Source organism: Lithobates pipiens, unplaced genomic scaffold (genome assembly GCF_037356315.1).
Source record: "Lithobates pipiens isolate NorthernLeopardFrog02 unplaced genomic scaffold, aLitPip1_a1.2 Scaffold_37, whole genome shotgun sequence".
NCBI lineage: Eukaryota > Metazoa > Chordata > Amphibia > Anura > Ranidae > Lithobates > Lithobates pipiens.
In genome coordinates this window covers 8384167-8397466 of record NW_027507825.1, presented here as the reverse complement: position 1 = coordinate 8397466, position 13300 = coordinate 8384167, and the positions used below count along the sequence as shown (strand labels likewise).

The 13300-nt window shown below is 42.8% G+C and overlaps 1 protein-coding gene across 1 annotated transcript in view; it reads right to left on the bottom strand.

Moving 5' to 3' along the window:
* LOC143956608 (uncharacterized) overlaps positions 1-13300 on the bottom strand; it is a 37500-nt gene that overhangs the window by 20071 nt on the left and 4129 nt on the right. The window contains exons 3-5 of the mRNA XM_077466820.1: positions 8723-8856; positions 5072-5158; positions 318-456 (exon numbers count right to left, since the gene is read on the bottom strand). Of these exons, the coding sequence (XP_077322946.1) occupies positions 318-456; positions 5072-5158; positions 8723-8856 (360 nt within the window). The remainder of the gene's footprint in view (positions 1-317; positions 457-5071; positions 5159-8722; positions 8857-13300) is intronic.

Below are 13300 nucleotides of genomic sequence, written 5' to 3'. Positions count from 1 at the left end.
AAGGAGGAAAATTACCTGTTTGCAAAATTATATATGAAAAACCCTTTTTTGGTAAAAAAAATGTTGGTATTTTTTCATTTGTTTAGCAAAAAATAAAAACCCCAGAGGTGATTAAATAGCACCAAAAGAAAGCTCTATCTGTCTCAAACAAATGATAAAAATGTAATTTGGGTACAGCGTTGACCGCGCAATTGTCATTCAAAGTGAGACTGCTCTGAAATCTGAAAATTGTCCGGGGCAGGAAGGGGGTGAAAGTAGGCGAGTGGTTAATTACACCCTGACCAAATGTCTAAACTGACTTGGACACTCGGATCTACCTTCTGATGACGTCTTCTCTCTGTTTCCTTTTTCTGGATGATCCAGGAAATCTTCTCCATTTTCTCTGAATTTATGAAGAACGCTGTCTTCATTCTCAAAGACATAATCACCTCCATCCAAACACACAAAATCGATCTCCTGGGATATAAATAGACACATAGAAATCAAATCACATTATTTGAAAGTTATACTCTTGTGATCAATGGCTGGGCTGGTGACCTTTCTTGGTGCTTCCTTTTATGCCGCATACGCACGATTGGAATTCTCGTCGGAAGAAGCTCTGATGGTTTTCCTGGCGGAATTCCTACGGAATTCCACTCAAGCTGTCTTGCATACACACGGTCACACCAAATTCCGATAGTTTAGAACGTGGTGACGTACAACACGCACGACGGGACTAGAAAAAGGAAGTTCAATAGCCAGTAGCTGATAGCTTCTGTCTCGTACTGGATTCTGAGCATGCGTGATTTTTTGGCGTGTCGGAATTGCATACACACGATCGGAATTACCGATAGAAAGTTTTTCCTTCTGGAAAATTGAGAACATGCTATCAATTTTTGGCTGGCGGGAATTCGAACAACTAAATTCTGATGGAGCCTACACACGGTCGCATTTTCCGATGAAAAGCTCTCATCTGTCTTTTTCTGGCTGGAATTCCGATCGTTTGTACGCGGCATTAGTCTCTTCTCACCACCCCCTAAATATTATATATTTTCTGAAAGCAGAAATCATGTCCGTAGTTCCCATATTTTATGTTACAGTGCATGATTGGTAGAGCTGCACAAATTAATCGTTAAGAATCAAAATCACGATCTTTTTTGCTTCCCGATCTTCAAAACTGCATGTTAGGATTCTTTAACAAGTGCAGAGAGTTCTCACAGCTGGGAAAAAAAAAATATGGGCAGCCTGCCAAATTTAATCACAACACCAAATAAGTAGAAACAAAGTATCTTTTCATTCTTTTATCAAAGGAATGAACTCCAGAGTGTAAATGAGGGAAGTTTAACAATTTAAAGACCAAACCTTTTCTGACATTTGTTGATTACAAGTAAAAATAATTGTTTTCTGCTAGAAAATTACTTGGAACACCCCAAACATCATATATATATATATATATATATATATATATATATATATATATATATATATATATATCTATCTATATATCTCTCTATCTATCTATCTATATATATATATATTTTTTTTTAGCAGAGACGCTAGAGAATAAAATGGTGGTTGTTGCAACATTTTATGTCACACCATATTTGCACAGCGGTCTTTCAAACGCAATTTTTTATTTTTTTTAAAAAGACACTTTAATTTAAAAAAAAATAAAAAATACAATAAAAATAAAACTTTTTAGTATAATGTGATCTTTATTCTAAGCAAAAAAATAGCGATTCTCATTTTAGCCAAAATTGTGCAGCTCTAATGATAGGTATATCATATCATAGGTATACCTTGAAACCAACGTAAGCAGATATGTGGTCATCGGCTTCATTGGGTTGCACCGGGGTGATATGCAGTTGCAGGCAGCACTCACTGTACCATTTTTTAGAATCGACAGTCAGTTTTCTTGTAATAACAACTGATGCGGCTAATCGGCCGCTCGGCTGGTACTACAAACAGCAAGACGCAGGGGCAGACTGACCATTTGGCCACTCGGGCACTGCCCGAGGGCCCCATGCCACTAGGGGGCCCCATCAGGGTTGCCAGCCTCAGTAAAACCAGGGACAGTATGTAAAAATCTGTGTTTTTTTTACATCTGTCTCTGAAATGTCCCTTACCGACATCCTTTTGGTCTAAAAATCCTGAGATTATAGCTGTCCCACCTCTCCAGTACCTTGTCAGCCAATAGAAACATGTCTGTGTATACTGTGTGATTGAATACTGTGTGTGCGTTTGTGTTTGTGTATACTGTGTGGCCCCATAATGTCTGATTGCCTGGGGGCCCCATAATGTCCTATTGCCCAGGGGCCCCATGAGTTGTCAGTCTGCCCCTGGCGGGAGGGGACATCCCTTCACCTTCCGCCGCTCTTCCCGGGCTCTCCTGTCCCAGCGGGATGCCCGAGCGGCCAGTCGGCACGTCCACCGGCTGGCCGGAGACCCGAAGAGAGCCAGAGTCAGCTTTGATTGGGTATCGGATCTAATAACCCGGAGGTGATGTCATGACACCACTTCTAGTGAACTGAAGCCTTAAAAGGCACCAGATTTAAAAAAAAAAAAATGACAGTATTCAAAACAGCCAAACTTGGCGTTATGATGCATGAATGCTTTTAAGTGCAAAGGAGGAATTTGGGGTCTTATAGACCCCAGATCTCTCCATAAAGAGGACCTGTCATTGCCTATTACTGTCACAAGGGATGTTTACATTCCTTGTGACAGCAAAAAAAGTGATAAAAAAATAAAATAATTTAAAAGGACAGTGTAAAAATAAAAATAAAATAAATAAGAAAAAAGGAAAAATGAAAGCGCCTCCATCCGTGCTCGCGTGCAGAATCAAACGCATATGTAAGTCACGCCCGCAAATGTAAATGGTGTTCAAACCACACATGTGAGGTATCGCCGCGATCGTTAGAGCCACAGAAATAATTCTGGTGCTGGACTTCCTCTGTAACTCTAAAATGGTAACCGTTAACATTTTTGTAAAGTGTCGCCTACAGAGATTTTTAAGAACCATTCCACGAACGTGCGCAATTTTAAAGCATGACATGTAAGGTATCTGTTTACTCAGTGTAAGATCATCTTTCACATTATACAAAAAAATAACTAAGTTTACAGTTTTTTTAATAAAAAGTGTATTTTTTGCCCCAAAAAATAGCATTTGTAAGACCGTTACACAAATACAGTGTGACATAAAATATTGCAATGATCGCCATTTTATTCTCTAGGGTCTCTGCTAAACAAAAAAATATAATATAATTATGTAATGTTTGGGGGTTCTAAGTAATTTTCTAGCAAAAAAAAAATACTGATTTTAACTTGTAAACAATAAATCTCAAAAAGGGGCTCGGTCGGTCCTTAAAGTGGTTGTAAACCCTTACAAGCCACTTTGATCTACAGGTAAGCCTAGATTAAGACTTACCTGTAGGTCCAAGAAATATCTCCTAAACCTATACGGTTTAGGAAATATTTACAAAAAGACACCCACCGCTGTCTACGGCGCAGGCGCACTGGGCAGGCCGCAGATCGCTGTGATATTCCTGCTCGGGAGTGACCTCATCGCGGGCTCTGGCGAATCACAGCACCGGAGCAGCAAGACCCGGAAGTCACTCCGGGATCCATGGCAGCGGCAAACATGAAGACGGAGGACCACTTCGGGGGCTTCGTTCTCAGGTAAGTTATTCATAATGAGCTAGTATGCTTTGCCTTGCAGGTTGCTTTTTTTCAACTGCCTTCACTTCCTCTTTAAGTGGTTAAAAAAAACGAATTCATAATGTCAAGTGTCAGAAAAAGGTTTAGGCATGAAGGGGTTATTATAAACACTTAAGCAAGTGAAAATTTTCAGTACAATATACACTTAAGTTAATTTTAGGACACAGGAATGCAATATATTACCCAATTTTCCGTAAGATACAAAAGATGAGGTTGCACCAATAAAACTGATACCAAACATCTCAAGCCTTAAAATTGCATGCACCTCTGAAATCGCAAAAAATTACAGTACCAGAAATTCTTCATAGGAAGAAAGGAAAAATTCTGGACGGCTGCACACCGCTGAAGGCATCTTTATTGAAAGATTAACCTCCAAAAACAGTCATATCTGAAGCATAGAGAACAGGGAAGAACAGCTAACGCGTTTCACATCACACAAAGATGCTTAGTCGTAGCACTTCTTCCCTGTTCTCTTTACTTCAGATATGACTGTTTTTGGATTTGAATCTTTCAATAAAGATGCCTTCAATGGTGTGCGGCCATCCAGGATTTTTCCTTCCTTCCTAATTTGAGCAGAGCCAGCACCTGCAAGATCTTCAACAGGTCTGGAGCCTTTGAGCTGCAATTTCTCTTCTACCCAAAATTCTTCATGAATGTCACTTTAAAAGCCCATTCCAGCCATCAGTTTAGAGTGAACGGTGAATAATGGCCTTAGAATTATTGCTTCCACTTTGGCATGCTTGGTGATATGCAATATAGGTGGCACAATTGATGTAGGTGCCCCGTGTACAATTTTCTTTACAATTTTTGTTGTATTTTTTATTACATGGGGACTAAAAGTTACTTAGACAGGTTCTCTTTATTGAGACATCCGGTGTCTATTCGACTACTATTGTCTCACCTGCCCTTCACTGAAACGAATGGAGCTCACGTTTTTTCTGTGTTTATTCTTGCTAAGGGAGATCAGTGAATGGATATTTGTTAGTCTTTCTCCCCTCTACCCAGAGACACCTGCCATGGGGGTTCTGGGCCTGTAGGTGGGACAGCAGAGCCCAGGAATCAGGGCGAAGAGGATGGGGGGGTGGGGGGGGAGGAGAATTAGACAGGCATAGACAATATGTCAGTGTTCCATATACAGTAACATGTACAGTATGTTTTTACCATCATCCTGGAAAATAAATGTTACATTGTATCAATTGTTTTCTTTGCAAAAAAGAGAAAATAGTCTCTTCCCTACAAAAGCCATATTGTGGTGATCCATAATTGGCAGACTGGATCTGCTGTGTATGGGCAATCAAATGAGGATTCATCTGTCACCGATTCATTGCTCTTGTGTGCTGCATGACAATCACTTTCATTTGTCTTTTTAAAACGTTACCTGTGCAGGAACTTCCACTTCATCTGACAGATAGACTTCTTCTATGGTGACAGCGTCTCTGGGAAAAAAGCCGTATGCTTTCCCTATCTGAAAGAGAGCAAATATTTCTGCTAGATCTACAGCCAAAGAGATTTGTCCTGAAAGAACATGTCTGAGAATAACATTATTACTACAGAGTATTGAAATTAACATTCATGTCAGAGGTTCCCACATCACATTAGAGGCCCACCATCACATCAATGCCCCCCCATCCCATCAGAGGTTCTCCCATCCCATCAGAGGTCCACCCATCTCATCAGAGGTTCTCCATCTCATCAGAGGTTCTCCATCCCATCAGAGGTTCTCCATCCCATCAGAGGTTCTCCATCACATCAGAGGTTCTCCCATCCCATCAGAGGTCCTCCCATCACATCAGAGGTTCTCCATCACATCAGAGGTTCTCCCATCACATCAGAGGTTCTCCATCACATCAGAGGTTCTCCCATCCCATCAGAGGTTCTCCATCCCATCAGAGGTCCACCCATCTCATCAGAGGTTCTCCATCTCATCAGAGGTTCTCCATCCCATCAGAGGTTCTCCATCCCATCAGAGGTTCTCCATCACATCAGAGGTTCTCCCATCCCATCAGAGGTCCTCCCATCACATCAGAGGTTCTCCATCACATCAGAGGTTCTCCCATCACATCAGAGGTTCTCCATCACATCAGAGGTTCTCCCATCCCATCAGAGGTTCTCCATCCCATCAGAGGTTCTCCCATCCCATCAGAGGTCCACTAATCACATCAGAGGTTCTCCATCCCATCAGAGGATCTCCATCCCATCAGAGGTTCTCCATCCCATCAAAGGTTCTCCATCACATCAGAGGTTCTCCCATCCCATCAGAGGTTCTCCATCACATCAGAGGTTCTCCCATCCCATCAGAGGTTCTCCATCACATCAGAGGTTCTCCCATCCCATCAGAGGTCCTCCCATCACATCAGAGGTTCTCCATCCCATCAGAGGTTCTCCATCCCATCAGAGGTTCTCCATCCCATCAGAGGTCCTCCCATCACATCTGAGGTTCTCCATCCCATCAGAGGTTCTCCATCCCATCAGAGGTCCTCCCATCACATCAGAGGTCCTCCCATCACATCAGAAGTACTCCATCACACCAGAGACCCCACCATCACACCTGAGGTCCTCCCATCACATCAGAGGTTCTCCTATCCCATTATATGTCCTCCCATCCCATCAGAGGCCCCACCATCACATCCGAGGTCCTCCCATCACATTAGAGGTCTCCATCACATCAGAAGTCTTCCCATAACATCAATGATCCCCATTATAGCAGAGGTTCTCCCATCACATCAGGGGTCCTCCCATCACTTTAGAGGTCCCCATCACATCAGAGCCCCCCCCCCCCATCTTATCAGAGGTTTCCATATAAATTCAGAGTCTCCTTCATGTCAGAGGTCTCTATCACATCATAGGTCCCCCTTTCACCTTATAGGTCCTCCATCACATCAAAGGTCCCCCCCCATCACATCAGAGCCCCCCCCCCCATCACATCAGAGGTTCACAATCACATAAAAGGTCCTCCTTTCACATCAGAGGTCCCCCATTACATTAGAGGTCCCCCATCACATAAGAGGTCCTCAGTCACATCAGAGGTCCCCCATCACATCAGAGGTCCCCTCATCATATCAGAGCCCTCCCCCCATCTCTTCAGAGGTTCTCATATTAAATCAGAGTTCCCCTTAATGTCAGGGGGCCCTATTACATTATAAGTCCCCCTGTTACATAAGAGGTGCCCCATGACATCAGAGGTCCTTCCTCACATCAGACGTCCTTTATCACATCAGAGATCCTGATCACATCAGAAGGCCTCCCATCACATCAGAGGTCCCCCATCACATCAGAGGTCCTCCATCATCTCAGAGCCCCCTCCATGTCAGAGGTCCTCCCATCACATCAGACCCCTCTTCATGTCAGAGATCTGTCCCCCATCACATCAGTACATTAGAGTTCCTTCCATCACATCAGAGTCTCCACTTCATGTTAGAGATCATCGCATCACATCAAAGGCCACTGATCACAGTCCTTCTATCTCCTCAGAGTTCCCCCATCACATCAGAACCCCCTTAATGTCAGACTCCCATCATTATAACAGAGGTCACATCAAATGAGAGTCCCATCTTCATGCCAGAGGACTCCAATCACATCCGAGCTCCCCCTATATATTAGAAACCCTCCACCACAAGAGAGTCTCCCCATCACCACAGAGTCCTTTCATTATATCAGAGTCCCCCAATCACAAAGTCCCTACATCTCAGAGCCCCCCACCAACACAGCTCCCTCCTCACATCAGAGCCCTATTGTTTGGATTCAGCAGCGTGGCAGAGGGCAGGAGGTGGATGAGGTCTGGAGGAAGACTTCCCTTTTCTCCCAATTGGTGGGGGTGGCCCAGTATGCTAGATCAGAGCCATGCATTGCCTTAGTGAGGACACCATAGCACTGGATGATGGCGTGCATTCTGCCCTAGAGTTTCTTTGGTTGTTATGGGGCTGGCGGCCAGTCCACCTGCACCATGGCAACTCATGATGCTGATCCAGGGCATACTGTGTGCTGTGCTCATGGCACCTTGGGGGGAACCCACACGGCACCCCAGAAACACTGAAATAGAGCCTACAAATGGCTTCCAACTCCTCTGAAAATAGATTTTTTTGATCACAGACAGGTCAACTTAGTAATAGCACCACATCCCTTAATAGATTGTATATAGAGGAAAGAATTGGGATTTTCAAGGTGCAAGTTAATTTGAAAAATAGTAACAACTATATTATATAAGAAAGTTTTATTTTATTTTAGAAAAAAAAAATTCTTAAAAATCCAGCAATTGTCAAGTACAAATCAACAAAGTTTTGTGGATACAGCATAGAAGGCTAGAATTCCCAACATGTTTCACCCATATATCAGGCTTCTTCAGGGGATGCTTTATTATATTATTATCAGTATTATATATGTGATATTATGGTTATAAATTGATTGTTAATATAATCATTGTATGTATATGTTTTTTCAATAGAAGACTTGTACCTCTCGTTGGACTGCATCTCCTGAAGAAGCCCGATATATGGGTGAAACATGTTGGGAATTCTATCCTTCTATGCTGTATCCACAAAACTTTGTTGATTTGTACTTGCCATTTGCTGTGTTTTTAAGAAATTTTTATTTTTTCTAAAAGAAAAAACTTTCTTATATAATACAGTTGTTACTATTTTTCAAATCAACTTGCACCCAGAAAATCCCACTTCTTTCCTCTATATACATATCATCCGAAAATAGTCTTGCGTCCTGCAGAGACAGACCTGTCTATAAAGGCTTCTACAGAACTGATACCTAACTGATAACAAAATGTATCAAATATATGAAAAAACAATAGTACGGAATCAAAAAAATCAAAGACATAATAATTAAAAAAAAAGAGCCCCTGGTCACATGGAATGGAGTCTGAGGGAACATTTTTTTTTTAATGGGTTTCCATATCATGATATATTTTAGGATGAGAGTTTTGGATTGTGACAACTTTGTTTTTTATTTCTTTCAATTTTTTGATTTGCCATTTTTATACATTTAACCAAAAATAATAGTAATAAAAATGATAATAACATACGCTGCCTTGCCATAGGTCCTCCCTCCCTTCGGCGAGTTTATAATACACATTGATCTCCTCTCCGGCTTTGAAGCTGAGGAACCGGCAGTCAGGTCCGGTGTAATCTTGCTTTGCCGAAACTCTCATCATCTGACCTGAAAATCAAACAGCTGACATCACCACAATGGTTCGGCGTGTAAAGAAGCCCTGTATGTTTAACCACTTACAGACCGGACCATTTTGCTGGTCAAAGACCAGACCACTTTTTGCGATTCGGCACTGCGTCGCTTTAACTGACAATTACGCGGTCCTGCAACGTGGCTCCCAAACAAAATTGACGTCCTTTTTTTCCCACAAATAGAGCTTTCTTTTGGTGGTATTTGATCACCCCTGCGGTTTTTATTTTTTGCGCTATAAACAAAAATAGAGCAACAATTTTGAAAAAAATTCATTATTTTTTACTTTTTGTTATAATAAATATCCCCCAAAAATATATAAAAAAAACATTTTTTTCCCTCAGTTTAGGCCGATACGTATTCTTCTACATATTTTTGGTAAAAAAATCGCAATAAGCGTTTATTGATTGGTTTGCGCAACAGTTATAGCGTTTACAAAATAGGGATAGTTTTATAGCATTTTGATTAATCATTTTTATTATTTTTTTTTTACTAGTAATGGCGGCGATCAGCAATTTTTATTGTGACTGCGACATTGTGGGGGACCCATCGGACATTTTTGACACATTTTTGGGACCATTGTCATTTATACAGTAATCACTGCTATATAAATGCAGTGATTCCTGTGTAAATGACACTGGCAGTGAAGGGGTTAACCAGTGGGTGGCAGTGTAGGGGTTAAGTGTTCCTAGGGGTGTGTTACTAACTGTGGGGAGGGGTTGGGCTTTCATTTAGTGAACACTGATCTCTGCTCCAATCACATGGAGCAGAGATCAGCGTCACTAGTTGCTAGGCAGAATGGAGAAATGCTGTTTACACGGCATTTCCTCCATTCAGCCGTCCCGTGAGACGATCTCGGCGATCGAGTCCGCGGGTCCCGCGACCGGACTCACGGGGGTCCCGACCAGCGCGGGAGCGCGCCGCCGGCGGCGCGCTCCCGATGGCAGGGCGGCATTGAAGATTGGACGTACCTGTACGCCAATATGCCTGCCCGTGCCATTCTGTCGACGTACATCGTCGTGCGCTGATCGGGAACCGGTTAATGCTAATGACCCACTTGCCGCTTGGCTCATGCCGATATTCGTCGGCAAAGTGGCACATTCCCGCAAAACATAGGTACGTTGTGCCCTTTAAGAGCCACCGGAGGCGCTTGTGCGTGCAAGTGCCGCTGCACAGCGGAGGACCCGATGGGCGTGGCCAGCGGGCACGAGAGCCAGAATGGGGATTTGTGTATGTATACACACAAATCCCTGTTCTGTCAGGGGAGAGGAGACAGATTTGGGGATATTTATTATAGCAAAAAGTAAATATTGTTTTTTTTTTTCTTCAAAATTGTCGCTTATTTTTTGTTTATAGCACAAAAAATAAAAACCGAAAAGGTGATCAAATACCACCAAAAGAAAGCTCTATTTGTGGGGAAAATAGGACATCAATTTTGTTTGGGTACAGCGCCGCACAACCGCGCAATTGTCAGTTAAAGCGACGCAGTGCCATATCGCAAAAAAATGGCCCGGTCATAAAGGGGGAAAATCTTCCGGTCTGTAAGTGGTTATTAATACCTCATCTAGAGAGGGACATTTTTGCCCATTCATCTTTGCAAAATATCTCAAGCTCAGATTGTCGGATTGGATGGAGAGCGTCTGTGAACAGCAATTTTCAAGTCTTGCCACAGATTCTCAATGTGATTTAGGTCTGGACTGTGACTGGGCCATTCTAACACATGAATATGCTTTGATCTAAACCATTCCATTGTAGCTCTGGCTGGATGTTTCGGGTCGTAGTCCTGCTGGAAGGTGATCCTCCACCCCATCTCTTCTGGGGGGGGTCTTTTGCAGACTCTAATGCCGCATACACATGACCAGATTTTCTGTCGGAAAAATCTTGGATGGTTTTTCCAATGGAATTCCGCTCAAGCTTGGCTTGCATACACACAGTCACACAAAAGTTTGCTGAACTTTCAACCGTCAAAAACGCGGTGATGTACAACACTACGACCAGCCAAGAAAATTAAGTTCAATGCTTCCGAGCATGTGTAGAAATTTCCGATCAAAACTTTTTCCGACCGAAAAATTGAGAACCTGCTCTCAATCTTTTGCTGGCGGGAATTCGAACAGCAAAAAGTCAGATGGAGCGTACACACGGTCAGAATTTCTGACCAAAAGCTCACATCAGACTTTTGCTGGCAGAATTTCTGATCGTGTGTAGGGGGCTTTACAGGTTTTCTTCTAAGATTGTCCTGTATTTGTCTCCATCCATCTTCCCATCAACTCTGACCAGCTTCCCTGTCCCTGCTGAAGAAAAGCACAACATGATGATGCCACCACCATGTTTCACGGTAGTGATGGTGTGTTCAAGGTGATGTGCAGTGTTACGCCGTGTACACACGGCCGGTCTTTGACAGCAAAGGTCTGACAGAACGAATCCGTTGGACATTTTCACCGTCTGTGGGCTTCATCGGACCTTTGCTGTCAAAAAATCTGACAGACTTTAGATTTAGAACATGTTTCAAATATTTCCGACGGACTTGAGTCCGGTGGAAAAATCCATTCATCTGTATGCTAGTCCGACGGATGAAAAACTATTAGCTACTGGCTATGAACTTCCTTATTTTAGTCCGGTCGTACGTCATCTGTCAAACTTTGGTATGATTGTGTGTGGCCAAGTCCGTTTGTTTGGAAAGTCCATCGGAAGTCCGTCAGGAAGACCGTCGGACCTGGTCTGCCGGAAAGTCTGGTCGTGTGTACACGGCCTTCGTTTTCCCCCACACATAGCATTTTGCTTTTAGGCCAAAAAGTTACATTTTAGTCTCCTCTGACCAGATCACCTTCTTCCACATGTTTGCTGCCCCCTCCCCCACATGACTTCTCACAAACTGCACACAGGACTTCTTATGACTTTCTTTCTCCAATGTCTTTCTTCTTGTCACTCTTCCATAAAGGGCAGATTTGTGGAGAGACGACTAATAGTTGTCCTGTGGACAGATTCTCCCCCCTGAGCTGTGGATCTCTGCAGCTCCTCCAGAGTTACCATGGACCTCTTGGCTGCTTCTCTGATGAATGCTCTCCTTGCCCGGCCCGGTCAGTTTAGGTGGACGGCCATGTCTTGGTAGGTTTGCCATTGTGCCCATACTCTTTCCATTTTTGGATGATGGATTGAACAGAGCTCCGTGGGAAGTTCAAAGCGTGGGATATTTTTTATAACCTAAACCTGCTTTATACTTCTCCACAACTTTATCCCTGACCTGTCTGGTGTGTTCCTCAGCCTTCATGATGCTGTTTGTTCACTTAGGTTCTCTAACAAATCTCTGAGGACTTCACAGAACAGCTGTAGTTATACTGAGATTAAATTGCACACAGGTGGACTCTATTTACTAATTAGGTGACTTCTGAAGGCAATTAGTTGCACTAGATCATGGGTCTTCAAACTATGGCCCTCCAGTTGTTCAGGAACTACAATTCCCATCATGCCTGGTCATGTCTGTGAATGTCAGAATTTCACAATGCCTCATGGGATGTGTAGTTTCGCAACAGCTGGAGGGCCGTAGTTTGAGGATCCCTGCACTAGATTTTAGTTAGGGGTATCAGAGTAAAAGGGGGCTGAATACAAATGTACCCCCCCACACTTTTCACATATTTATTTGTAAAACATTTTTAAACCATTTTATCATTTTCCTTCCACCTCACAATTATGTGCCACTTTGTGTTGGTCTATCACATAAAATCCCAACAAAATACATTTACGTTTTTGGCTGCAACATGACAAAATGTGGTAAATTTCAAGGGGTATGAATACTTTTTCAAGGCACTGTATTCTGCAGCCAATCTGGTCCGGTCTCCAGCGGTGAATGCTGCGCACAGGAGAGGACCGACAACGGCCGGAAAAGGCCAGGGAAGTGACATCACCCATAGACTTACTATGGGGCTTCCATTATCAGGCTGCCTTTCCTGCACCCTCCTCCAGACTGAAGCCACCGCTGACACCCGATGAGGTAAGTACAGCGATTTTCTGCTTTACAGAGTTAGATAGATTAGGTTTAGAATGAGAGCAGGTTTAGAGTTGGTTTTTGGCTGGACTTGCACTTTTTTTTGTTTTTTTTTAATTATTTTTACACTGTCACTTTAAAAAAAAAAACATTTTTTATCACTTTTATTATTATCACAGGAAATATAAACATTCACTGTGATAGCATGATCAGTGACAGGTACTCTTTATAGGGAGATTTGGGATCTATTAGACCCCAGATGTCTCCTCTGCCCTTTAAAGCATCTGATCATACCAAGATGTGTGTTCAGATGATCAGATTCTTACCAAATTAACCACTTGATTACCGGGCACCTAAAGCGCTGTCACTATTTGAATGACAATTGCGCGGTCATACAACACTGTACCAAAATGACATTTTTTATCATTTTTTTTCCCACAA